General features: G+C 46.9%; 1 protein-coding gene across 2 annotated transcripts in view; it reads right to left on the bottom strand.

Annotated features, from left to right (window-relative positions):
• SYNJ1 (synaptojanin 1) overlaps window positions 1-23303 on the bottom strand; it is a 49568-nt gene extending 26265 nt beyond the window's left edge. For both annotated transcript variants that reach the window (XM_059492903.1, XM_059492912.1), the window contains exons 1-13: window positions 23221-23303; window positions 21726-21869; window positions 14426-14512; window positions 13814-14081; window positions 11306-11531; window positions 9995-10078; window positions 9436-9497; window positions 9057-9153; window positions 8581-8750; window positions 6709-6790; window positions 5370-5522; window positions 2070-2235; window positions 843-866 (exon numbers count right to left, since the gene is read on the bottom strand). In XM_059492903.1, coding sequence (XP_059348886.1) covers window positions 843-866; window positions 2070-2235; window positions 5370-5522; window positions 6709-6790; window positions 8581-8750; window positions 9057-9153; window positions 9436-9497; window positions 9995-10078; window positions 11306-11531; window positions 13814-14081; window positions 14426-14512; window positions 21726-21849 — 1543 coding nt within the window. In that variant the 5' untranslated portion in view covers window positions 21850-21869; window positions 23221-23303. The remainder of the gene's footprint in view (window positions 1-842; window positions 867-2069; window positions 2236-5369; window positions 5523-6708; window positions 6791-8580; window positions 8751-9056; window positions 9154-9435; window positions 9498-9994; window positions 10079-11305; window positions 11532-13813; window positions 14082-14425; window positions 14513-21725; window positions 21870-23220) is intronic.
• Between the last annotated feature and the right edge of the window lie 4285 nt (window positions 23304-27588).

Genomic DNA, 27588 nt, shown 5'->3' with positions numbered 1-27588 from the left:
ATTTATAACTCTTACCAAAAAAATCTAATTCTAATAAATAACAAAAATTAGACACAAACAATAATACCAAAAGTAATTGATAAATATTTTTAAAAAATAGCTGGCTTTTCTTCCAGAGCTCTAAGATAGAAGGCAATAGCATCAGTGAGTGTGAGCAGTCATTCCAATGAGCATTGGTTACACTGACAAGATGCCAGTGAATCACTTAATATCAGACATGGCCTGTGACTCACATTTCATTCTTTACATACTCACTGAGAGTTAAGCAGGTGGAGTAAAACACATACAGGAAAAGCAAAACCGGCCAATGAAAGGGCCATTTACATTTGCTCAACACCCAGTAAATTCTGCATAGATTTTAGAGCATTAGGAATATTTTAGTTTAAATAATGGTTTCTGGGAACAAGAACAGGAAGTGCTGCACAGCTGACAAGTGTCCTGCATGAACACAACCAAGTGGAACCTTTTAGCAGCAAGTAAGACGAAATTACACATTGTACTGGAGAATTTCACCTCTTATACTAAACAAAGCAGAAATACAGAAGGCTCCAAATCAGATAAAGAGGAAAATTCCTTTGCAGCTGGGGCACGTGCAAAAAATAAACCCCTGCAAATCGGCTGCCTCATTTCCTAACTCACACCCAAGCTCAAATGCAACATTTTCACCTCTTACACTCTCACTTTTATTGGACTAAAGGATGTTAGGGCACAGGAATGCCAGATCCAAACACCACCAGGAAAACGTGAGCCCACAGCCCAATATCACACAGCCACAAGAAAAGCCAGAGGACAGCAGCAGCTGCTCAGGGATTTACAGCTTATTTTACTGTGCTATACTATACCTGATTGCAACGATTGCTCTGAAACTACGGATGCAGTAAGAGGGAAACAAGAAAAGATTAGTCAAATAACTTATTGCTTTTGAGGATTTTCCAGCAATGTGTGAGAAAACATGCTGTTAATACACAATTTATTACACATAACCATTGGCATCAGTTAAGGCATATGCTTTGTGCTGCAAAATCTACCCAGTTTCACACCAGGGTTAGCAAATCCTCTCCTCCCTCACTAACAATGGATTCACACATGTTGGGGAACCCCTCTGGTTAACCTGGCACCTAGCACAGAATGCAGGGAGATCTCAGGCCAGAGGGATTAATGCTCCTCAGCCCTCAGGAGCTGCAAACACAGAAAGGACAGCTTGCATTCCCAGATAAAGGGACAGCAAATGACAACAAATCGTAACTCATTTTGAGGTGAGGCCGATTCACCAGGTTTCAGATATAAGGAAAAAACCACAATAACCTGAAACCTTGTGCTAAACAAATGGGACAAAACCACTCCCTCAGCCTAAACATTGGATGAAGATGGGGACCCTCAACATGAGGCTACAGCTGGGCAACTATTTCCCTCTTGAGCCAGAAATTTGCACTGGAGCTTTGACATATTCTTCGTCATTCCAAGATGTGTCTGGGAGAAGGAAAAAAAAAGGAAAAGGAAAATTTAAGAATGTTTCCCTAAAAATTGCAGTAACCCAGAATATTATTACCTGGGATCTTGGAAAGAAGATTCAAATTTCAGTTCCTTCTCTGCCCAAATATGAGCTCCTGTAGCTTTGATGTCCCAGGAGAGGGCTGGACACAACCCTGTGACTGACCCACTATTTTCTTGGCCACCAGACTTGCAGAGCATGGGACTGACTGCAGTTCTGGGGCCACAGAGGCTACACCTCTTTGGGGATGCACTGACACCCTGCTCTCATGAGGGGAACCCCCTTCCTGGTACAAAACCCCCAACCCTCACGTGGCTGCCCTGCACAAGCAGAGTTCCTCATCAAAATCTGTCTGGTTTTGATGTAGAACTTGACCCAAAAACCACAAACAGGTAAAGCAATTTCTGCAGCACGTTAGTTCGGCACTATTAGTAAAGCAGAAGTAACTTCCATATTTTAATAAGCCAAGAGAACATGAAATAGCATTTATACTTTCCAACAGTGCTTTGAAAACAAACTTGATACAGCTTTCTTACAGCAATAGTTATGAGAGATGAAAATCCTGAAAGACACATACCGCGTAAACTGCTGGTGGTTAACAGAGCCCGTGCTTTATCTGCTAAATCACTATTTAGGGTATTTCCCAACAACAAAACATCAATGGCCTCCTGCTTGGAGCTATCAAAAAAGTTATTTTGGATCGTTCTGGTCACAGAACGAGCACCATCCTTCAGCTTCCCAGCCTGTTGGGGAGGAACACGTATAGAATATTTTATGTCGGACACTGCTCACAATACATTGGCAATATTCAGTAATATATGCAAACTGTGTTAATGATCTTAAGGGCTAAGGCAATTCTCTTCTTTAAGTGTAAAATCAAGTTGTCTGAGCCTACTGGGCTACATGTGATTCCCCCCACCCCCAGCCCAGATGCTAAAAAGCACAGTAATACCTACAAGGCGTATCTAACAAGCAGATTGAAATTAAATGAAATAAAATTAAACAAAATACTGCAGGGAAGGGATTTTTTTTTCCCTAAACCCTAGCTCTTTAAAAATTAATTTGCTATAGCGCCATGTTTAGACCATGACAGGGATTCTGGGCTTTTCCCCAAATAGTGAGAAATGAGCAAGCACTCGGATCCAAATGCCATGACACGTGAACGTACATGTTTATGCACTCAGAAGCTCAGAATCCACATTCTGGAATACCCATGTTAAAACCAAAGAGAGCTTCGCCTTAAGACCGCCCTTAACTTGTTGAAATGACAAGCAAGTGTCATGCAGCGTCCCAGAAGGAGCACAGGCACTGACCCGTGGCCACAGACACACCCAGACACGGGTTCTGCTCACCGTGGCCTGACTGAGCTGCAGCCCAGAGAAGCAGCGTCCTACACCTGGGCTGAGCAAGGGTCTGCAGCGAAATGCGCTGCTGAGGCAGATGTACCTGGGGTCACACACACCTAAAGGATAATGTAAGTAACACAGAAGGCAGTCTGGTGCTCAGTCCCAAACCTGGCAGTGCTGACTGGGCACACACAAACACCCGCTGCTGCATGGGCTCCATCAGGGATGCTGCAAGGATTGTGTTATTATATATAGAAAGTACTCCCAAGTTCACAGCTTGCACTGTCCATGAGTCTCTTAAAAGCATGTGGAAAGAAGGCAAAAGCTTAACAGAACTGCCCTAGGATTTAGTTCTGAACTAGGCAGCAAGACAGAAGCTGCTCTTTTGGCAAGGCTCAGTGGCTTGGGCAGACAACGGCGACGTGCTGTGGGGAGCACCCTGAGCAATAGGATTGGGACAGGATGCACTCCCTGCCTGGCAGACAGGGGCACGGGTGTGGGGAGCACTCATTGCAACCCTCCCTGGCAGACAGGGGGCATGGGTGTGGGGAGCACTCATCGCAACACAGTTCTGACAGGATGCACTCCCTCCCTGGCAGACAGGGGGCATGGGTGTGGGAAGCACTCATCACAACACAGTTCTGGTAGGATGCACTCCCTCCCTGGCAGACAACGTACAACTGGTGATCCAAAAATCCACACTCACCATCCACATACCAGGCAATTAATTGAAAGGAACCCCGAGAAAGCAAAGGAAAGAGCAGGTAAGGAGTTAGATGGAACAAGTATTACAATGCTTTTAGAAGAACTGGTTTGCAGTATAGAAAGATATATTAACACACTTAAGGTTAAAATAATTTTCTCTCATGTGAAATTTCTGTATTTTTACTTCTAAGTATTCTTGGGCTTTGAAGAATCAAACTGACAAGTAGGAAATGGAACAATTTGAGGCATCAAACTTTTCATTTGAGAAATGAGAATGCAACTTAAAAACTACATTTTAAAATGTACACTCAAAGTACTCAAAACATACTGAGTCAGGTTTAATTGAAACAAGAGCAAGTATTGTATGGTTTTGCAAGCATTAAAGATCCTCTTTGAATAGACTGGACTCATGTCAGAGATGTAGGATTTGATTTACGAGATGCAGTACTAATTAAGAGTTGTTCCAGGCCAGGGATTCAGAATTATTCCAAAGACAGCAGAGTAAATGTACTGTGGTGGTTTAACCAACTGAAACCAGGACCATCTACTCTGTGTTTTGAACATTAAAAATGGAAATACATTAAATGCATCTTTTAAAGTAAAAAAGATACATCTATATAGCCAAATGCACTAGATTAAATGTATATTTATTAATTTAGGAAAAGGAATGAAGGTTGAATGGCAAAGCCAAGACAAGGGGAGACACTCCATAAAATACTTACTGCACTTTGCCAGGCAGTCTAGGTGACATTTTTGTAAGAAAATAAAACTAAACATCTTGAACCAAATTCCATTCAACAGTAAAATACAAGCAATTCCCAAATGAAGAAGTCTGGTGTGCACCAGTCAAGGGGCAGAACAAGCAACAAGTTGATTTGGTAACTTTGTTTTTATGTATTTTGTGGTGACACCTCCTACATGAGCAGAGAAGGACCCTGGCACAGAGTGACTGAACAAATGATGGAAAACCCAGAACAGCTGGCTGTGGGTACATGGGCTGTGACATGGAATGAGGAGCAGCACATTCCTGAGCAGAAAGAGCAGGGTGAAAAGACATTCTTGAAGGAACTAAGGGCAAAAATTGCTATGAGCCAACATTTGTCTTGACAGGCGTCTGGCAAAGGACAGGATTAGGGAAACAAAGAAGCAACACTGGGAGGAAAACAACAAAAGGCAGCATTAGAAAATGGGAACAAGTCAGGTATCAACCCAGACAAAACAAGCTGAAGAGAAACATGACAGTGTCATGGAGCATGGAACTGTTCTAACAGCCTTAAAAAGCAGGGTGGAAACAAAACCTGGGGTTTTTCAGTGACTGCAAAACTAAGAAGAAAAAGCTGGACAAACACACAACCAAAACGCACCAGGCTACAACTGGATTAGTACTAACAGTATTAAACATGAAAAACACGAACAACATCCCATCAAACACGCTCGACAAGGAGATACAGTGAATGGAACCAAAATAATAGGAGAGGTACAGAGAGAAAAGTAAAAGTATTCAAAGAAAAAAAAGCTGATTCAAACATACATTTTCCTGAGCTATATTCTAAAGAAATGGAAGATTTCAGAATTATCCAACAGAATAGTGTTACGTGGGAGGCAGGAGCATGGCTAGGACGGGATGTACAGGAACATGACCTGGTTAGCAACAGAACCAACCATTCAAATTCATGTTTCCGGTTGGTTGGGTTTTCTTTGTGATTGCTTTAGGATTACAAAGAGCAGCTTTTTGAAGATAAAATCTCATCATTGCTAAATTAATGGCAGAATTCATTCAAACCCGTACTGAACACTGGCGAAGCATTTGAGAAGATGTACTTTACCTTTGCTTTTCCTTCAAGGGCTCCAGTTCCAGCATAGATCTTACTGACAGAATCCCCATTGACAGACCACATGGAGCGGAAAACCTCCTGGAAGCGAGTCACTAACTGAGGCTTCTCAGCCAGCCCCAGCACCTCCAGCTGCTTGGTTAGCATCTGTAACAGGGGAACACAGCATTAGCAAAAAACCCAGCAAACCAAACCAAACCAAAAAAGAACCCCACTCATATACATTTCTTATAAGGCATGTTGTGTTTTTCAGAAGATAGGCATAAACCCCCCAAATCCTGGGGGTTTATATGTCTCATTCTGAGCAAACTGTCAGGACAAGATGCTTGAAAGGCTGCATCACACATGTAATTCAGCACCAACACTGCATCTTCCTTTGAAGATAGGCAGTAATACAGGAAAAAAATTACATAGCTGATATGTAAATGTTTTCACATTGAAGTTCACCAAACTAAACACAAAAGCCATTTTCAAGAGCTTTTACAAATCTTTAAAACCTTAGGGTGTCTGACAGAAGGAGAAGGAGCCTCAAATAACAGACACAGAATGGCAAAGGCACAATTCTGAAGGCTGGGCAGCAATTAACAAAAGATACAAAAGGAAACTTGCAAAACAAAATAAGGAAGAAATAGACAAGAAGTTTTAGAAATTGGGTGCTTGCTCTGATAATTTTAGGGGGTCATCTAGAGTTCAGTACCTGTTACTTTAAGTATTACTGTCTTCAAGTAAGAATTCATATATCTCATTTAATAGCATTTTAAATTAAAGTAAGCAGTTCCTCACGATTAGCCATTTCCCTTATTAATTAGTTGTATACTTGTAGCTCTCATACTTTAGCTGAAATAATAATTCTCATTGCTGAAAAACCTGGCACACCTGGTTTAAAAAAAAACAACGTTGTATTTATGCAGTTCTTAAAAGGATATGACAGGAAAAAACAGAGCTAGATAGCTATGTTTGACATGTAAGGACTCTACACATCAAAAATGTAAGAAGAGTCTTCTGCCACAGCAAACTGGGTAAATGCAGCAGCCAAGCACTACACAGTCCACAATCAGATAGGTCTGTTCCAAAACCAACACCTGTAAGTTGTCACAGAAATTCCTCTTAAGAGGGGAATTTTAACTCAATAAAACTCAGAAAACAGAAGGATAACGGCTTGACCTTGCAGCATGCATGTATTTGCATTTCCAAACACGCTGAAGGCCTTGTCTCTGGCGGTCAGGCCAAGGAGCAGCTCCCACTGTAGGATGCAGCTGTGAAAAGCCCATTGCCCTTCCCAGGGAAGGTGAGGCTGCTCTCCCAGCCCAGCCCAGCTGGATGCAGTTCCTACCTCCAGGCCCAGGAAGGCCTGCACGCTGTTGGTCCTGTCCAGGCAGTCCAGGCAGTTGGTCCTGACGGTGCCGCTCTGGGACCTGCGCCAAGGACAACGGGACAGGGAAAGGCTGAAATTGCTCACCCGGCACACGGCTCCTCAGCACAGGCAGGGACAGAGCGGCACGCCGGGGCACTGTCAGTGCCCCACAAGGACACCACAAACGTGGCAGCAGCACAGGGTGAGCTTCCCGTGCTCACTGAGCACAGCTCAGGCTGTTCCTGCAAATCACATCAGTCCTTCTGCTTCCCCTGCTCCCAGTCCTCCTTGCTTAGTTAAGTGCCATGCGAGATTAAGGTTTCTTTTCAAGCACTTAAACACACTACCAAAGAACCTCAGAGAGAAATAACTCGTAGTTACAACAAAAATGAAAAAAAGAAAACCAAAAAAACAAACCTGCTGAGTCAGTTCTTGAATTTTCTTTAACTAAAAGTTACAGGAATTTATGATCTAACTAAAGCCAATTCCAGTGCCTCAGTACTTGCTGATAAAAATGAAAAACTAGCCTCTCCCCTTTAGCCCAAGGGATGTTTGAGGCCTGTAAGCACTCAGGACTGCTGCACTTCCTTTGGGAAAAGCCCAGGAACTCCTGCTAGAAGCTCTCAACAGGATCATGTTCAGCAGCAACCATGGGCTGCTTGCTCAGCTCAGAGTACAAACACTGATGGCTCTCCCAAGGACACACATTATCCCTCACTGGTGGCATTCCCACTGCACACTGCCCACCAAAGGCAGGGTGGTTTCAGCACCTTTAGAGACCTAATCAAAAACTGCAAGTTCTGAACAACTTGCTTCAATATTTTTCCTTTTTAGCATTGGTGTCTCTGCATTTGATTTGAAACACAAAGCAAAAGGCCTGACATTTCCCAAGGGAGACAGTTTATGAACTCACAAGCATAACCACCTTCTATTAACACAACTCCTTGAGCTGTCACAAGCCACAACTCTTTTTTGCTTTCCGTCTGTTGAATTTTCATTTGTGATGGCATTAGTTGAATCCCCCAATTAAAACCAAAATGCCACTTGTAAAGCTTTTTGGAGCTCATCCCCTCATCATTCAGCGAGAGCCTCACTCAGCACCCTGCCCTGCATTAGTGAAAAGGACTAAGGGTGTGGAAGGGAGCAGAGGAGTGTTGCCTATTCTATCCCTGCTTCTCTTTTCCTGCTGAGATGAGAACAGCCATTGCTCCAGGAATCAGGAATAAGGACAGAGCAGAGCAGGACATGTGCATCTCAATCCTGCTCGAGAGAATGTAATCTCCCAAATGGGGGATCCAGGCACAGCCAAACCACTGTCCTGAACACGACCATTGCTCCAAGAATCAAGAATAAGGACAGAGCAGGATACATGCATCTCGATCCTGCTTGACAGAACGCAATCTCTCAAACAGGGGATCCAGGCACAGCCAAACCACTGTCCTGAACACGAACACTTACACCACACAAAAATGGCACTGTGGGTCCATCACTGAGGGAAGTGCTCAGCCTGTTACACAGCAAGATGGAAAAACAGACATTAATTCCATGTGGCTGCCTGCTAGAAAAGGGATCATTGACCCTTTCACAAAATCCTGAGGTGAAAGGCCTGAAATTAATTCCTGCCCCTTGAATGTCTCACAGAGATCATCTTTAGAGATTTTTAGAGCACACACAGAATGAGACAAGATCTCACCAGAGTAAAATGGTGACTCATATTTCAGCTGTTAAGGATCACCCAGATCCACTAAAACCACAATAACAGAGGCAACATGCCTTCTCTTATCTTCCTGCTGAGGGATGAAACACATCCCAGCACCACATTTTAATCAGAGGAAAGCGGTACACACAAACCTTTTCACTTCCTTCCCATCAAAATAGAAAAATCCACACTCCAAGAATTTCTGGACTTGAGGTTTAAGCACGCTGTGTAGTTTCTCTGCCTTTCCACCTTTAACCATCTGGTGATAGTCAAAGTTGACCATTTTGATGTCGGCTGAATGTTCAGATGCTTTCAAATGGCTCTGGCATTGGAAACAGAACAAAAAGTATCAATATACCAGTACCTGAACACACAGAAGTAGGAGCTAAACAAGAGATAAGTAATATTTTAGAAGTGCTTTTATTAGCTTTCTTTTAGGTAAAATGAAACCACTTTTATCACCATTGAAATTAATCACTCAGAACTGATTAATATTTCACATGTGCATTTTGTTTCCCTTGTCACAAAGTCAGGTTTGCCCCTTACTCCCCCCAAGGGCTCTCTAAGAGCTTCATTGCAAACGAGCAAATTCCAAGGATATGCACAGGGAAAGAAGTGCCATACTCACCTGGAAGGCTTTGCTGAGCATGTGCTCCCCTTCCTTTGCCCCCAGTAAATTTACAATAATTTGCTTGCCATATAAATTTTTAAGTGTTTGGAAATGCCTGTTAACAGAAGAAAAACTCCACAGTCATTTTCTGGCACACAAAAAATTAACAGCAACACCTCCAGCACTGAGAAGCTGGAAAGTATCAAACCAATTTTATTCACACTTGTCAACAAAGCATTGAAAGGCACAAGCAATCCCCACCAAGTTCCCAGCTTTGCTCAATTCCACATTTGTACAGACAAAGCCTCCCCTTTGGAATAACATATCCCATCTCTGTGATGGGATAGAACTTATCAGAGGTTTTTAGTGCATTAGCAAAACCTTGAGATGATTTTACCTGTCAAAAGCCGGTGCATTCGCCTCAAAGCCCCTTGACATCCTGACACGGTGGGATCCCACCTACAACACCAAGAGCACATTCAATTGTCTTGTTTGGAGAGAAATGCTGCTATGTCTAAAAAACCCAGAGTCCCTGCAAGGCACAAACTACTTTAACCTTTCCTGTGAGAAATGTGCCACAGCAGTAGGAGCTGAATCAGTCCCTCTTTCCAGAAAATTGTGATGAAATTGTATTGCAGTAACTCTTGATCCTTATTGACTTCTTGAGAACACTTCTCCTCAAGAGCAATTCAGAAGAAAACAGCCTCTTTGAATGTCCTTGGATAACCCATTTAAAGAGGAAAAAGAACTTCCAAGAGGAGACATGGAACAAAGAATGGACAAAAACTTTTGGACTTAGAGAAGCAGGTTTGGTGAGACACAATAGCACCCACATGCTCTCAAGCACCACCTCATCCTCACAGGCAGCTGGGAAGCAGAGCCCAAAGGCTACTGGCTGATGTTTAAAAGGACATGAATAACAATTATCTGTATCATTGAATCTATCTCCTGCTCACCTGCAGTCCTGGCTGCTCCCAAAATAACGGAACAGATCCTCGAATCTGTATGAAAGATGACACAGAGTCATCCAAATAGATCACCTGGTAAGGAAAGTAAAGCACAGTATTAATAATTATCACAGTGTAAGATTCTCGAAATCTTAGCTTTACCTAAACATGGAGCAAATACAACATATTTATGCATCACACACTCCACACTACAAACTAAAACACTGTTTCCAAGACTCTGAACAATTCCTACAACAAATTCCATCACTCTCATGGTTCCCTGCAGAATCCAAATTCACAACGTGTACAGAAACACAGCTTTTATTATTTGGCCTTGAGTAAGTTCTGCACTAGGAGCAGGATGTTTGAAACAACTTGGTAAGACCTTCCTGCAGGAACAGTTAAAATGAACACCAATGCACAGACAATCACCCACTCAGAGCCCTGGCACAGATTTTCTGCATCAGAAACCAACATATCACAGTCCATAAAGTACCCGGGAAAGGAAAACTGCAGGGGAAAAACACAGGAAAGGAAAACTGCAGTGGAATAGCACAGCACAGCCATTCAGCAACACTGGCACACCAGGAAACTTGGGCACAGCAAGTGTAACAAGGGTGTTCTGACTGAACAACTGGCACTGGAGGTGCACAAGCAGAGCCCTTCCTGCACGGAATCCTCCCTCAGTCACTGGGCTCTGGAAGGAGTCGGTCAGCCAAAGAAACCTGGAAGCACGAACACAGGAACAGCCCCTGCAGGCACCGCCCCTGCAGGAACAGGCTACCAAGGCAAGCCAGCACAAAGGATTTAGCAGGGTCTCACATTTCTGTGTGATGAGGGCAGAGCCATGACAACCCAAGGCAGCAGAAGGACAGTGGCTCTACAGGCTGCCTTCCAGAGGAGCTGTGCTAAGAGCAATGCTTTTATCTTTCCTGACCCACAAGGTTCCAGTGTTTTGGTATTTGCCCAAAATCCCTTTTGCCTGTTTCTCTCGCTTCAGATTAGCTCAGGCCAGAAGGGGCACACGCAGCTCCAGGGGCTCAGGGGAAGCACAGGCACCCACAGAAGTTCAGCACCTTCTTAAGCTGCTGCAACTCAGCCCCAGGCATGCCCTGCCATAAGCCACACTAAAAACCAAGATCATCAAATTACATAACCTGCTTAGCTTCCTCATTTAGCATCAAAGAAACCATTCCAATACCTGCTGATGCCAGACTTGACCTGTGATACATTGATTTAGAGCAAGAATCCCACCATCGCAATGACTGAGGGCTTCCACTGCCTCGTCAGCCCGGCTGTGGGCACTGGGGCACGCCATACCTGCTCTGTCTCCACGAAGTTGGCCACGTGCCCGTCGTCGTTGGTGCCGCGCACGTTGAAGCGGGTGCCCGCCCGCTCGCAGCTCAGCCGGGAGATGAGGCAGGCCTTGGCCTGCTTGTGCGCGGCGTAGATGGTCCTGATCTCCACCCCGCCACACATGAGCCGCAGCAGCCACTCGTCACAGCTCACCCCGTAGTGCTTCAGGTGCAAGTGCAGGGACTGGTTCCTGCAGGGGAACGCAGCCAAACAACCAGAGGGAATTGCAACTCAGCTCCAACTCTTAAGCTAACTCCTTGCATTTCACACCCACTAACACCAATGGGACCAGGAAAACAGGCATGCTACAGTTTTGTGATATAACTCTCATTAAATCTTCCTGAAATAGCAAATAGCACAATAAGAAAACGGGGTGAAGCCATCAATTTCCATGACCCTAAAATAATAACCTTCATAGCCCTTGTTTGTCACCCCCCCAAAAAAAACCAACACTCTAAGTTGTTTATACTGCTCTGCTCAGCCTTGTTTGGAGAAGCCAAAGATTACAGACTCCAGGAAAGCATGACAGGATTCCAGTGACAGGGTTACTTGTTTTGTAGTGTGTAAACACCACTCAACCTCACACCACCACAAAATAAAGCTACAATAGAATAGATATTGAATACTCCATTCTATGTCATCATTACATGCCACCTAACCCTAACCTGGTCACGAGAAAGGCTCCCAGAAACACATTCCCAGCCAATTGGCCCCCTTTGTTTCTAAACACCAGTTTCAGGGCTGGGTGCTGGTACTCCATGTACTGCATACATGACTCTCTAACAGCAGTCACTGCTCACATGAAAGGAAGATCCACAGTTTGAATGCACCTGCACACTTACCAGCACTAAGCCATGCTGCATTACGCAAGAAAGACTTAAGTTTGGGTTTTGTGAGATTTTCTGTTTGCCTCACTCTAGTGGGGCTTGGCTTTTCATCCTCTTTGGAAACATTCATTTGTATAAAAAGGGAGCAAAGTTTTCAGCACAGCAAAGAAAAGCCAATTCCAGGAAGATGCCTGGTTGTGCCTCTGCCCAGAAAACTACTGGAATTGCAAACAGCATGTTCATTATAACTCTCTAATGCATTGTAAATCTCTAGCTCTTAAATTTTAGCCTTTTCAACCTAAACCTGAGTATACAGGTGCATTATTATAGGACACACAGGAAAAAGTCTTTCCCTGGGCACTCTGAGCAGGAAAACCCCCAGGAAGCTCACTGAGGTGCCTATGCAGAACGCTTCCTGTTCTTGACTTGCAGTGCATATGCAAGAATACTTCCTGTTCTTGGCTTTCAGTGGTTGCATTTCTAGACCTTGGAATCTGGACATTCCAGCCACCTCCTGGCAGGACTGGTCCTCGCTAAAAACCCACAGAACAGGGCCACTGCCAGAGTTTTACAGCAGGGGTCAGAACCAGCCCAGCTCACTTTGACAGGGTTACCAGGCACTGTTTCTCTGAAGCCCTGAGAGATCCATGGAGAGCCAAGTGTTTTTCCAGATGCACGGACAAACACACGGTCTCCGCAAGCCCTCTAAACCTACATCAAGGAATAACGTTTCTGAAAACCTGAGCTTATTTCCTTCCTTAACAATTTCTTCTTGTATTTCACTCTGACCAGATTCCTCTACCTGACTGAGACCAGAAAAGCACTGGCTCCTATGCTGGAGCTGGTTGGGTGTATTTTGGCCAGCAGAGGGGAATGGATGTAGCTTTTCACCTGTTCTAACGGTGTAAAGCCAAATCTTCAGCACCCTACCAAGACACCTGGACACACAGAGCATTTTTAGCAAAAGCTGAGGGGAAGAGAATTTCTGACATGTCAGGGTGCATTACTGGCATTATTTATGCTGCTGATTGACAGAGAGAGCAGTATTCCTCTCACCAAAAATTCTCTCTCTAAACAATACTTTACTCAAAAAAATCCAGTAAAATGATAGTGAATGCAGCAGCCAAGCAAAGTGCACTTTGTAGCAGAGCCCACCAGCTGTCTCAACAAAACCCACAATATCACCATTTTTTGAGTAACAAAACTTTTGAAGTGCTTTCACATGTTGGAAACCCCCTTGGAATCTATCTATAAACAACACATAATTTTAGAATTCAGAACGTTCCAAAAAACAGTAATTTTCTTCCTTTGAAGTTTCATAACCACACCCATTTAAAAAACTGACACAACTGATGAAGAATTAGGAGGCACCAAAACTCAAACACAACATCACAGGCAATGTTCAGATGAAAATACAATATAAGCAGTGAAAAATCAATTAAGAAACTTCCAAGTGGTCACAGAAACAGCCTGTCATTAGTAATACACTTCTGCCCTCAGAGCTGGAGTAATGCTAGTCAATGTCAAGGCTCGTGGGAGAAAGGTGCACACGACAGAGCTGGGAAGGACAGGGACAAACACTTGCCAGGCGTCACAGTGCAAAGGAGCTCAGGGCGTAACGCTGCCGGAGCACTTGCGCACTCACCAGAAGAACCTGTTGTCAGTGGTGTGCTCCTGCATGCTGCGGTGGGCGCTGAGGCTCAGGTCCAGGCTGACCCCCGTGGCAGACCAGGCGAAGTAGAAGCTGCCCGAGTTGAGCACCTTGCGCACCTCGGAGACGCGGTCCTCGTCCGCGGGGTCCGCGCGCAGCGACACGAACTCGGTGCACGTCACCCGGAACACCTCTGAGTCCTGGATCTTGCCCACGGACATGCAGCCCGTCACCAGCACCAGGTAGTGCAGCAGCGTGTCCCCTGCAGCACAGGGAGAGAACGCATCTCAGCAGAGCAGGTGCTGATCCATTCCTGTACTAAAGGCTCACAAACCCACCCCAGTGTGCCTGACAACGCACAGAGAGCCAATGCCAAGGAGAAACTACTCCGCAAACAGCGGGGATTGCAATAACAGAAGCTATTTTTGTCCACTCGCTCATTTCTGGGAGCGCTACAAATTTCTAAGTTAGTCTGCAAAGAAAAAAAATCAAACCACACAAACAGAAAAAAATAAGCCCAGTTTCTGTTGCAAAGATGCAGTTGCACAGGAGCAGCACAGGGTTGTGCCCCAAATGAAAAACACAAGTTCCACATCTTTGACTCACCGAGGTTTAACCTTAGCACGCCCAAGAGCCCGTACGCATCCATGACTTTGGAGTACGTATTCTTGATTGTGTCCTTCTCTGCAGAGGCTGGGGAGAGGAAATGAAAGATCTGCTGATGTAAAAGCCCCAGCACTATGGCAGTGAGAACGAGACACTCCACACTGAAAACTCCAAACTGAGGGATCACAAAGCAGCTGCTTACTGAGGCTTCTGGAGAGAAATCAAAATGCATGAGCATATGGCACTTGATAACGGAAAATGAGGGGTTGACTCTGTGACAAAGTATGATTGTGCCATGTTTTTCAGCAATAAAAAAGCAAAACTCCAAGTGACATTAAAGGAGAACGCTGGCATTTTAACAACATCATCTCTTGTTATAAAAAGCATGTACAGCACAGACAAATCAGATGACTGAGAAGGCTCTCCTGTAATTAAAATTAGTGCTTAATGTTGTTTTTTTTCATGGAAAAAAAATTATCCTTTTTAAATGACCCTTTTTCTCCAAGAATAAAGCCATCATGTGGCAGTGTTATCTATGCACAAGACTATTACAAGTGCATTTTAACTATCTTAGAAATATTCCTAGCAGATCAGAACTCTTGCAGGTCCGCAAAAACTGGTATTGAAAAGCCATGTCTTACATGAATGGGGAAGACACAATTTCCACAGGCAGTTTTGAAACAAAACCCACAAAATAGCCCTATCATATTTTAGAAGAAATTCAAGTTTATCTGCCATGGCTCTCCTGGGAGTTCAGTGAATATTTGAGCCCTTCCATCAGCACTGTAACAGCCAGAGCAGCAGGATCCCTGGATGCCACCTGGCCTGAGCTTCTGCTCACGACCACGACTGCACCAGGAGAGAACACCAACAATTCCAGCCTGGCCACTGGATCTGCAGGGATCGGGATTCCATGGCTACCAACAATCAGCACCGTTCTGCTTTGGCACTGAAAACCTCAGGACATGACATGGAGAGGAGTAAATCAAAATGCCCATCTGCTCTGGCATTTTGCTGTCCTCTCTCTCACATGAGCTGCATCATTTAGAATAAAATCTCTATTTTATTTAGAATAAAACCCCTCTATTTTACCTAGAACTGCTCTTCCCAACAAGCATCCCCAAAGATCAGTACAGCCCTGCCTGTGCACAGGCACAACCCTTGTGTTCAAATATCCGCAAGCTCTTTCATTAAAGTGGATCAGACACTTAAAATAGATTAAACAATTATTTAACCACAGCCTGAAATCCAGCCCTATTAAATGTTTTATTCAGTGGACTTCTTAAAAGTTTCTTTACCTTATTGCACTAATATTCCTTTAATACAGATGTAATAAAAATAGTTTTATAGCAATATGAAGATGTACTTCTGAAGCCCTCACCCAGGGTGAGTGCTAAGAACCTGCAGCTCATCTAAAAACATTTTGTGAGCATCAGCAAACTGCGTTTGTCTTAACCAGAAAACCACTGCGCTGGGAAGAACTCCTAAACCTCAGATCCTGGTTCCTTCAGTCTGTTTTTGAGAACGGGTTTCACGATACCAACACAGTCTTCTAAACTCAGTTCCCAGAAAGCTGCCGTGTCCTCCCTCCACAACTGAAATGATTATGGAAAGATCAGGTTTCCTTTCAAACTTCTTGCAGGGTTTTCCTTAGAGGCGCCTGCTGGGATTTAGTGACATGTCAGAACAACGCCTTTTCTGTCCCACATGGATTTATTCTCTTTTTCCAGTGCAGAGAATGCTGGATATCCTTGCTAAGCCTCAAAAAGTAAATTAAGTAACGTGGGCTTTGCAAATTCAGACCAATTAAAAAGGCCCACAAAGGCCAATAGAGCAGCAAAGGGTTGCAAAACCAACTAATCAAATAAAACCAGAGCACCTTACTGTGGCTGGTCAATTGCTGTTTGCTTAAAGTGCCCAAGATCCAACCAAAAGCGTTTCATGCCGTGCTTTTCATTTCCATTGGCCCCAATTCAGTGTGACCTCAAAGCTTTTCCACAGTGACCACCTCAGCGTTTCTCTCTTACACTGCCGGCACTTTTCCCACCTCAACTTGTTTTTCAAGGCCAAAGTTCACATGAGAAAATGTCAAATTTGGCATCATTTCCTCCATCCAGCCCTGGTCCATGCCCACCAGGCTTCTGCTTTCCAGGCAGTGCCCGGTGAGGAAGTTGCTGCGGTCAGCAGTGTTACAACATCCAGGAAAAGCACTGCAGCTTCTGCAAACCATGATGGACTCAGGCAGATACAGCTCCACCACACTCCTTCCCTTTCTCCTCCCAAGGACTCCTACCCAGCCTCCTGAACAGGCCAAATCTGCTCTCTGAGAGCCCAAGGCACCAGTCCCACTGACCCCATCTGCAGCGCTCCAAAAACAGAAAGGTTTTATCCTTGCAGGGTCACTGTTAGGCACTACCAAGGAACCCAAACCAAACTAACAAAAAACTGCACAAGATCACAACACTTGCAAAGTGATTTTCAAATTCATTTGTAATGTACTCTGGAGAAAACCCAATCTGCAGTGTCAAGAGAAAAACAAAATTTCTAGTCACTATTTATTAATGATTAACAGCCAAGAGCATTTTAAAACACCATCTGTAAAAAGCACACCTGCTCAATCACCGACTCTCACAACAAAGGTGAACAATTAATTATTTTGAAGGGAGTACATCAGCCCTCCCAGTTTTACAGAAATGGAACCCCAAAGGTGAACAATTCCACGATTTTGAAGGGAATACATCAGCCTTCCCAGTTCTACAGAAATGGAACCCCATCAACAATACTGTTTTCGGGATAATCTGCTTCAACGTGTATTCCCCTTCATTCCAGATGCAGAGATCAGTTTCCCAGTTTTAACACCTGAAAGGGTCGGATCACAGTGAAAGTCACCAGGTAGGCTTTCTCTGTTCTTGGTGCGCTCACAGGGACCATGAGACAGCACATTTCAGTCAGTGCCTACAGTTCCCAGGTAGAACATGGGACTCTCAGAATGCTTTTCCTTCAGACCCAGGACTTCTAACTTACACTAGACGAGACAAAGCCCACACAACTACCATTTTAAAATGTTTAGAACCTAAAAAATCTGAAAAAATTGTGAGAAATTTAGGAACACCATTTGGTATTGATGTTTTAAGACTAAGGTTCTCAAGGGTTTTGTCAAATTACGACTGTCAGATTTTTAGTATTTAAATTAAAGCTAAAACCTAAACATTACCACAATCAGAACAGAGTCACCACTTTCACCTATTAAATTAACCAACCAAATACCTATTTTATTACTTTTGACACCTCTTCTTTTGACACTTTTTGGCTCAGCTCACAATGCTGGGGATGAGAAAACCCTGCCACACTGCTTTTCAAGGCCTGCTGAGACCACCTTGGCTGATCTGCAAGGAAGGATCTCCTCACTAAGGAGTGGTCTGAGTACCACTGCTCCCCATGGCAGTGAACAGCTACCAGGGTGCACACAGGCAGCCCAGGTGTGCCTCCCCTGCTCAGCCCTGCAGTGGCACTGAGCCCAGGGGTGCTCCCCCTGCTCCCACCTGCAGTGACACTGAGCCCAGGTGTGCCTCCCCTGCTCAGCCCTGCAGTGGCACTGAGCCCAGGTGTGCTCCCCCTGCTCCCACCTGCAGTGGCACTGAGCCCAGGTGTGCCTGCCCTGCTCCCACCTGCAGTGGCACTGAGCCCAGGTGTGCCTGCCCTGCTCCCACCTGCAGTGGCACTGAGCCCAGGTGTGCCTGCCCTGCTCCCACCTGCAGTGGCACTGAGCCCAGGTGTGCTCCCCCTGCTCCCACCTGCAGTGGCACTGAGCCCAGGTGTGCCTGCCCTGCTCCCACCTGCAGTGACACTGAGCCCAGGTGTGCCTCCCCTGCTCAGCCCTGCAGTGGCACTGAGCCCAGGTGTGCTCCCCCTGCTCCCACCTGCAGTGGCACTGAGCCCAGGTGTGCCTGCCCTGCTCCCACCTGCAGTGGCACTGAGCCCAGGTGTGCCTGCCCTGCTCCCACCTGCAGTGGCACTGAGCCCAGGTGTGCCTCCCCTGCTCAGCCCTGCAGTGGCACTGAGCCCAGGTGTGCTCCCCCTGCTCCCACCTGCAGTGGCACTGAGCCCAGGTGTGCCTGCCCTGCTCCCACCTGCAGCGGCACTGAGCCCAGGTGTGCCTGCCCTGCTCCCACCTGCAGTGACACTGAGCCCAGGTGTGCCTGCCCTGCTCAGCCCTGCAGTGGCACTGAGGTCCCAGGGATGCCGTGACGCTCACGGCTCCGTGTTTATCAGACACAATGTTCTCCATGGCAGGGACAGGAGCACAGACAGCTTAGCACTCATGTGGGATGAGTCACCAGCAGGAGAGGGAGAGAACACACTCCTGCCCAGCCAGGGAAACCTATCCAGTTCAGACATCTCAGAAAGCCCTATTTCAAAGGAAAAATACACTGCCCATGCAACAAAAACACATCTATGACACCCTCCCACTAAATTCCAAACAATTCAGCAGTGAAGCTGCTGGCATTTAAACCCAGGTGCTCTCAGCAGGTTTGAGAAGGATCCCCACACTCCAGTAACCCAATAGCAACCAAAGAGGTGTTAAATGCACACAGGAAAGCAAAGCATGGCTCAGGTGATGAGCCACAGCAACATGAGATAATCCACACAGAGCACCTCCAGGAGAAGCACGGCCTGGGCTGCTCCCACGTTCAGACTGGGGGTTACACAACCACCACCTCTGAACCATCCCTTCCACCCTGCTCCCTGCTTCCCTCGGACCTGGCTGACGGGAACAGCACATGGCACACACTCTGAACGCCAGGTGCTGCACCACCTGAGCCGTGCAGCATTTCCTACCCAGGCCGGGCTGAATCCTCTGAATCATCCTGCAGAGCCACACCGAGGGCACGGGGAGGAAGGTTCAAGCAGCTTTATCCTTCCCTCAGCACAGTGACACATGTGCTTCCTTTAAGGTGGTGTCTGCAGGATCAGTAAGCTTCCACTCCGTTCTCATAGCCCATTTCAACACCAAATTTCTGTACCTGGATATTCCAGGAGCTGCAGTTCACTAAGGCTCTCAGAACTGAGCCACATGAATCAGTTTTAATGCTAAAATGTATTTCACTGGGCTGTGCAGGTATTATCTACTCTGCTGTGCATGTATTATCCCCTCCACACACAGCTAAGAACTATGATCAGCTGTAAGGCCAAACGTGTTAATTCATCTCCAGTATTTACTAAAGTATTTGGGAAAATGTCTAACACTCTTGAGGTCAGCATTGTCAATTTTTGTACTCTAAAAAGCGGCAGCACCATCATCAAAACACAGAAGATTTTGGCAGTTTAAAGTGATGCTGTTCTGGATTTACATTGATATATACTTGGTCGGACCATTTTTCTGTCTATTCACAGCGATTTTACAAACATGGGAAATCTCGCCCAAGGCACAGCAGTATAGCATTAACTTGGTCTATATTTTGTGCAAACACCTGTAAGTTTGTACAGCTACAGCCTGCAATCTTCTGGCTGGATTCTGTGACACAACCAGTGAGATAAAGCAGCGCTTCACAAATCTTCCCAAGTAGCAATAACTGTGCTCCTTTAAATATGTGCTAAAAAGAACAGACACCAGACGGGAACAGCAAGCAGAGAAAGAGAAGAAAGAAACCTGAGCCAGGGGACTCCTGGGTCTTTTCTGCTGTCAGTTTAAGACTGTGATCTTCAACCATTAAGAAAAATATCAGCACCTAAAGAATTTAGGGAATTAGGTGGAAATAAAACAGAGGGAATTAAAGCAAAATGCCACTGTAAATATTCACTGGAAAACTATGCCCATGCACCAGAGAGAGAAAGAATAACCCGTCTCCTGGTTAAGCTCACTGCAAACAATGCTCAGTAACTACTTGCAGCTGAGAACGAGCATGCACTGCGACCCAACCCACCAGTCAGAACCCCAAGGACACTGCTGTGCACATTAATGATGAGCTCCCCCTAAGCACAGAACACAAGGGGAGCGAGGCTTCCAAGCTCCTTCAGGGCTGCCTTCCTCTGCTCGGTAACAACAAGGTGGGGAAGGACTGTGACATGGGATTTAATTCTTAGGAAAGGCCATTTATCCAGGTGCCTGCAGTGTACCCTGCCAAGAGAAGCGACTCACTGCCCTTTTCCAGCATAACCTTCAGGAATAAACCATTTCTCATCTGTTAGCCCTTAAGCAGCTCAAACACGTTCGCTAATTACCAAAAAGGATAAAACAACCTGTTCCACAAATCTTCAAAATATTTCACAGCTTGCACTAAACCTGTTTGCTGCCTTTATGACCGGACACTTAGCCGAAATCCACACCACAGTGCCTTACGGATACTGCTGCCAAAGCCAAGGAGATTACTTAAATACATGGCAAGCAGAAACTGTACCTGGAAAAGAAACAGAACTTTAAAAACAGGAGCAAAGCACCCACTGTTCACCTGGGCCATCACACAGCTGCAGCAGCCACGCCAGTCACTGCCTGGCCTCTAACAGGTGCTGGCTAAGGAGAAAACTGCTGCCATGGAAAGAAAGCTTTCTGCAGAGGAGCCAAAACCCAGCTCAGGAAAGCTGTGCAACCGGGTGCTTTGACTTCCTAAAGAACACAAACACATTTTATAATATTACCTATTTTAAAAGTCTATGTAGAGGCCTTAAGGTTCTCTTCTGCACTTCTCGTTCTAGTATTCTCCAGCAAAACAAAAAAGGAGGGGGCAAAAACTTAAGGAACTATCTCACGCGTTTTTCACTTAAGACATGTAAAAATAACTTTGCAATGCAAGACATCCTGCTTCAAAATATTACTCATTTTATTACAAGAGAGAGCAATACTCAGTCTAGAGGGAGATGAAAAAGATAGTGACAAAATAAAGCTAAAAACCAAAAAGCTATCAAATATCACACAAAATGAGATAAAACCAAATTATGATATAACATTCAAGAACACAGAATTTATTGCTATGAAATGCAACATCAGAATTAGCTGGTCAGCGAGTTATCACATGTTCAAAATAGGGTTGTTCAGAACCCAAGAAACAAGGCGATGTTGGAGGCAATCGTAAAAAAGTTTAGTGGACACGAAAATATAGATGTATAAAGAAACGTAATGAAACGTGCAACACTCTCCCTCTACACATGAAGATAAGAAACTGTCTCTTTTCTCATTTAAACCAGAAGCCTCTTCATCAGCAGACAGAAAAGCAGCAGAGTTGCTTCTCTCCCTCCCCCAAATGCAACGGCTCACACAGTGCCAGGTGTGCCACCCCTCCCACACAAACCCCGACGGACTCACAGAGGACAGCCACGGCTCCGGACTCGAACATGAGGCACTCCTCCCTGCTCCTGGTCTCCACCATCACGCTGAAGGGAGGCGGGTCCAGCTTGTGATACACTCGGAACCCCTTGCTGAAAGCCATGGTGCCTCGGCAGGGCAGCCCTGGCAACACAGGATGGATGGTGTTAGTGATCCAGCCTGTGACAGACTGGGTATCCCTTGCTGAAAGCCATGGTGCCTCGGCAGGGCAGCCCTGGCAACACAGGATGGATGGTGTTAGTGATCCAGCCTGTGACAGACTGGGTATCCCTTGCTGAACGCCATGGTGCCTCGGCAGGGCAGCCCTGGCAACAGAACGGTGTTAGTGAAACCCCCCTGCAAAGCTCGTTTGAATCCTTTCCCAGGGATTTCACGTGTTCAACAAAAACTAGCAACAAATCCCCTGCTCCCCCGTCCTACCTCATGAGATTTGGTTTCTCTAAGTCCAAAAAAATACAGGGATTACCTAAAGGTGGCATAAGAGTGTTTCAAAAACAAAACTAGCCAGAGAAACACCCTTCAACATCTGGATTTATTTGATAGCTTGCTTAAGACAACGACAATTTTACAGAATCCCACATTGGTTTGTGTTGGAAGGGACCTTGAAGCTCATCCGGTGCCACCCCCGTGCCATGGGCAGGGACACATTTCAGTATCCCAGGTTAATCCAATTCCTGTCCAACCTGGCCTTGGATAATTCCAGGGATCGGGCAGCCACAGCTTCTCTGGGCACCTTGTCCCAGGGCCTCAACACCTTCTCAGGGAACACACCTAAATCTAACCCTACTCCATTTTAGCTTAAATTTCTTTCCCAAAACTTGATAAACAGGATTTCTTCTCATGAAAATGAAACAAAAAAAAGGTTTTCCAGCTACCAGCAATATGGAAGAGCAACAGCCACCTTAATGGTATACTAGCGCCAAAAGCAGAGGGAGAGCCTTCAATTTTTAGATCTATTTCACCAATTCTGCCCTTGTACAAAAGAACAGGATATTTTAAACACTGAAGCCGTCAAGACATTTTAAAGGACTGAACAAACACGTCAACCTATTTTTGGCTTTCCCCCCGCCTTCCTTCACGAAAGCAGCGTTTGATTTGGATGCAAACCCTGCCCTGCGGCGGCCGAAGCATCGCAGTGCCGTGCTGGTGACGCTGCCTGCCAGCCACACGCGAGCGCGATCCTGAAAACCGCTCCGGAACTCTCTCAGCGCAGCAAACCATAAAGAAACGCGAGAGCAGCCCCATCGCCGTGCTAAGCATCGGCAGAACGGGCACAGCGAGGGTCTCTCGTTGCGGGGCCTGCCCTCCCTTGCCGGCAGCTCCGTGCCCTCGGAGCAGCGCGCACCGCCCGCCCCGGCCTCTGCCCGACCCCGCGGGGCCGTCGCAGGGACCGGCCTGGCCCATCCCGCAGGAGCGCCCCGAGCCCGCAGGAGTCCCCCGAGCCCCGGCCGGCCCGCGGCGCCGCCCCGCTCACCGTGCGCCCGCCCGGCCGCCCCGCCCGGTGCCGCGGACCGGCGGGATCCGCTTCCTCCCGGCCCGCGTCCTTCCTTCCTTCCTTCCTTCCGCACTGCGCCGCCCGCCCCGGAGGGGAGGAGCCGGGGGCGGGCACTGGCCCGAGCCGGGACGGAGCTCTGGATTGAGCTAACCGAGCACAGCCAGCGCCGAGCCGCGCTGCGGGAGCACCGCGAGGAGCGGAACCCGAGGGAAGGGCTCGGGAACAGCCGTGCGGACAGAGCCGCCTTCGAGTCACAGTGCCGGGCAAAGGCTGCCGTACTCACAGCGCTGCCCTACTCACAGCGCCGGGCACAGGGCTGCCGTACTCACAGCGCTGCAATATTCACAGCGCCGGGCACAGGGCTGCCGTACTCACATCGCCGCCCTACTCACAGCGCCGGGCACAGGGCTGCCGTACTCACCGCGCTGTAATATTCACAGCGCCGGGCACAGGGCTGCCGTACTCACAGCGCCGGGCACAGGGCTGCCGTACTCACAGCGCTGCTATATTCACAGCGCCGGGCACAGGGCTGCCGTACTCACAGCGCCGGGCACAGGGCTGCCGTACTCACAGCGCTGCCCTACTCACAGCGCCGGGCAAAGGCTGCCGTACTCACCGCGCTGCCCTACTCACAGCGCCGGGCACAGGGCTGCCGTACTCACAGCGCTGCCCTACTCACAGCGCTGCAATATTCACAGCGCCGGGCACAGCGCTGCCGTACTCACAGCGCTGCCCTACTCACAGCGCTGCAATATTCACAGCGCCGGGCACAGGGCTGCCACACTCACCGCGCCCCGGCTCGGCTGACAGCCGTCTGAAGCCAGCGTCTTGCAGCTGCAGTCATGGGATAGAGCCGTGGGATATCCCGAGCTGGAAAGGACCCCAAAGATCATCGCGTTCTACCCCTGGCCCTGCACTGACACGCCAACAGTCCCACCCCCAGCAACCCTGGCAGCGCTGACCGAGCCGAGCGCACAGAGCGGCTCCGAGTTCGGCCGAAGAGACCAACACAGCCGAACGCGGCCGACAATCTCCGAATTGAGCCGACAACAGCTGAATTTAGCCGAACAGCTGTCAGCCTTGTGGGCAGCGTGCATCATTGCAGGCTCGGGATTAAGTGAAATGCGCTAAGGAAACCAGCTCTGGGGAGGGAGGACGGGAGGGGGCGAGGAAGAGAAATCCTCTCTTAATAATCACCAATTCTTCTGTCAAACTCATCACAGCAGAACAGCGTGAAGACTGAACGTGTAAGAAGATGTGGAGAAAAACAGAGAATCTGACAGGAGCATCGAAGGCACAAGTGCACGAATTTCCTTTTTTGCTTGGATTTACACTCAGAAGTTGTAAGGAATTAGGGAATGAGAAAGGACATTTCAGAAGAAGAAAAAATTGCTGCTGTTACAATCCTAGCAAAATCTTTTGCTCTAGCTAATAAAAAAAATTAGTCAAAAAAAAACTACCAAAAAAAAAAACAAGTGGGCTTTTTTTTCCTTCAGTATTATATTAATTGGTGGCATATGGTATGTTGTTTCATTTCTCAGTATTATTAACTCTGTGTAATTTGTGTTTTGAGTGAAGCAAACTTTCCAGATGGATTAGTTTGTCTTTGAGATAGGACTAATTTCAAGAGGTTTCTTTCAAATATTTCTGATAGGTATTATTGATACTTTGGTTTTGTTTACTGTAAGTATAAACATACACATTTGGTAGGGCCAGCTGGGCTGCTGGAGTTTTGGGTGTGAATTCATTAGCTAACTTTTGTGAAACACAGAATAATTACGTAAGTTAACAACAAATTACCCAGTTACCCAATTTATCTAGCTACCCTACCTAAACGCAAAGTTTTACGTCTTACCAGTTTTTTTCTGTTCTTCTACTCCAAGAAGCTGTTACAAAAAACAAAGTGCTGTTATTTTTCTGAAGAGCTTTCTTCTACAACGAGCCCTTCACTGCCCTTGAGTCTGAGAGACTAAACAACTGCAGCTGCTCTGAGGGCTTTTATACCTGCTGGGATTCGCCCCCTCCCTTTTCCCGGGTGCCATGGGAACGAGAGGCGGGCACCATCGGGGGTATATTAACCCCAGCCTTGGCTGAGGGCCTTCATTCCCTCTCTGGGATGTGCTGAGGTAAGAGCTCTCCTCTCATTTCAGTAAAGAGGCTCTTTTAGCTCATATCAGCTTGTTTCCAGCAGGTGTTTTTGGGCAGCTGAAGCAACAGAGGCTTGGAAGATTCTGTGAAGAAAACACCATGGAATACAGGAAGTATTTAAGCTCATGATTTTGGGTTTTGTGCTTAGGGGTGGTAAAACACCATTGCAATTTCTTGTGTTATCTATGTTCGCTTGTCTTCTTGGTTTTAGGAGGGGCACAGTTTCCAGAGGTCCCTGGTTCTGTCAATTACAACTTATTTTGCAGCAGATATATCATGTTATAAGAGGCATCTTCCCAGTGTCAAGGACCATGTTTGAGGTTGAGGCTTCAGGTGAGTTGAGGATTGTGACTGGGAGGAGGGAGGGTGAGCAGGTATCCAGTCAGGAGTTCTTGGGAGGGGGCTTGCAGGCAGCAGGGTGAGAAATGGTGCTTATTTGTGTATTTGAGGGCCTGCCCACACAAGGCTGTTCAGAAGCCTAGCAGAGGCATTCCCATGTCTTAGAGCACACAAGGTCATCCACTGCACTCACAGGAGTGCCATTTAACTTTGCCTTTCTCTTACCCAGGTGCCACTCCTAAGGAAGGCCACAGCCTTGGAATCAGGATGAAGCTGGAGCCTGAAGGAGCCAGGCACACTCAGGAGAGGGCAAGTAGCTGCCTTGCAGGGATTTGGCCCACATAACTCAGGACTCACACTTTGGTTTTGGTTTTCTTTATTGCAGCTGACCGAGAGGCTCACAGGCCATCACAGAGCCCTCCAAGGCAGACTCATTTCAGGTGCAGCGTGGATTCCCCTCACCGATCATCCAAAAGATAAGTCTGGGGCCTTGGCCCGGAGATGACGGAGTAGCAGGTTGGGAGTTCTTGGGACAGATTCAAAAATGAGCAGAGGGAAAAGCAATCTTCTGCAAGGGCCTCTTAGGACAGCTAAAGGGAGAGGCTCTACTTTTGATGGCAGCTTTCAGGCGGGCAGTGCAGAACAGCTCCGGTCTGTGTCCTGTTGTCCGGTGTGCCGTGTTCCCTGGTGTGTCTTTGGGGTCCCTTTTCCCCTCGAGGCCCTCCCCACAAGCATGATGTGTCGTGTTTCATGTCCCCCCTGTTTGTCACGTTCTGTGTCACGGGTGTGTGCACACGTTTGTGCCGGAGCTGTTCTGCCCTGCCGCATGGCCTGCTGCAGTAGGACAAGCCTTGGGGAGTTGGAATTTATAATGTGGGCTGTACTTGGGCTCTAGATGCTGTTCCTAGATTGACATAAGGTGTTTGCAGCTTGTGAGTTATCCTGGTGGTGTTTGACATATGTTCTAACTTTCTTTCAGGTGCAGATGCATTCCACGTGTGGCAGAGGGTCGGGGTTAGGAGGTGCCGGGCCTTCTTAGGAGCGCGGTGAGTAGCAGAGTGGTGGGGTTTTGGCCGATGCGGTGCCAAGGTCAGGCACTGATGTTTGGTTCTCTTTACTCTAGCTGTCTGAGAGACACCAGCCCGGTGCCAGCAGGACCTTCCCAGCTGACGAGAGGCCTTTCTTTGCACCTGACAGGGACCAGCATCCCCAGATGTCTGAGAGATAAGTAGAGGGCTGTGACCCACAGTGGGGATGAAGGCATGGTGCTGGTTTGGGAATTACTGGGAGGGGTTTTTGAGTCCAGTTTGGAGTGGGGGGTGTTCATTAAGTGGCTCATTAGGCCCCATAAATACAAAGTCTCACTTTTGATCACAGGGCTGAGGTGTGCAGCAGGGCAGAGCAGTCCCGGTGTGTCTCGTGTCACTTGTCTGTTGTCCCTTGTGTGTTGTTTGTGTATCTCCTGTCTTTTACCTTAGGCCTTTGAGGGCCCTGTCAGTACCCCTGGCATCGTTGTTAGCCTCTGTGATCTCTGCATTCCCTGGTCTGGCTCCCGGGCCACAGAACTTTTGACTGGGGAGCTCAGACAGGCATCAGACTCTCTTCTCTCTTTGGAAGCATCCAGTCAGGTGTCTTGTCAGGTCTGGTTCTGAGCTGTATGGACAGCTGTGCCCCACCTGGATCCACTATGGTGGATTAGGACTTGCAGTAATATGAGGTTAGGTGCAGCATTCTGACCGTAGGATTCCTAGGCATCCCTCTTTGCTGTCCTTGGAATAAATCATTCAGTTATCTTCCTCCAGGGGGGGTTCTCTGAGCCTCATCAGCTCACCATCGGTCTCAGCTCGGTCATCTCCTTTT

The sequence above is a fragment of the Ammospiza nelsoni genome, chromosome 2 (genome assembly GCF_027579445.1).
Source record: "Ammospiza nelsoni isolate bAmmNel1 chromosome 2, bAmmNel1.pri, whole genome shotgun sequence".
NCBI lineage: Eukaryota > Metazoa > Chordata > Aves > Passeriformes > Passerellidae > Ammospiza > Ammospiza nelsoni.
Note: the sequence above shows the minus strand (reverse complement) of the source record. Positions and strands in the feature narration are given on the sequence as shown.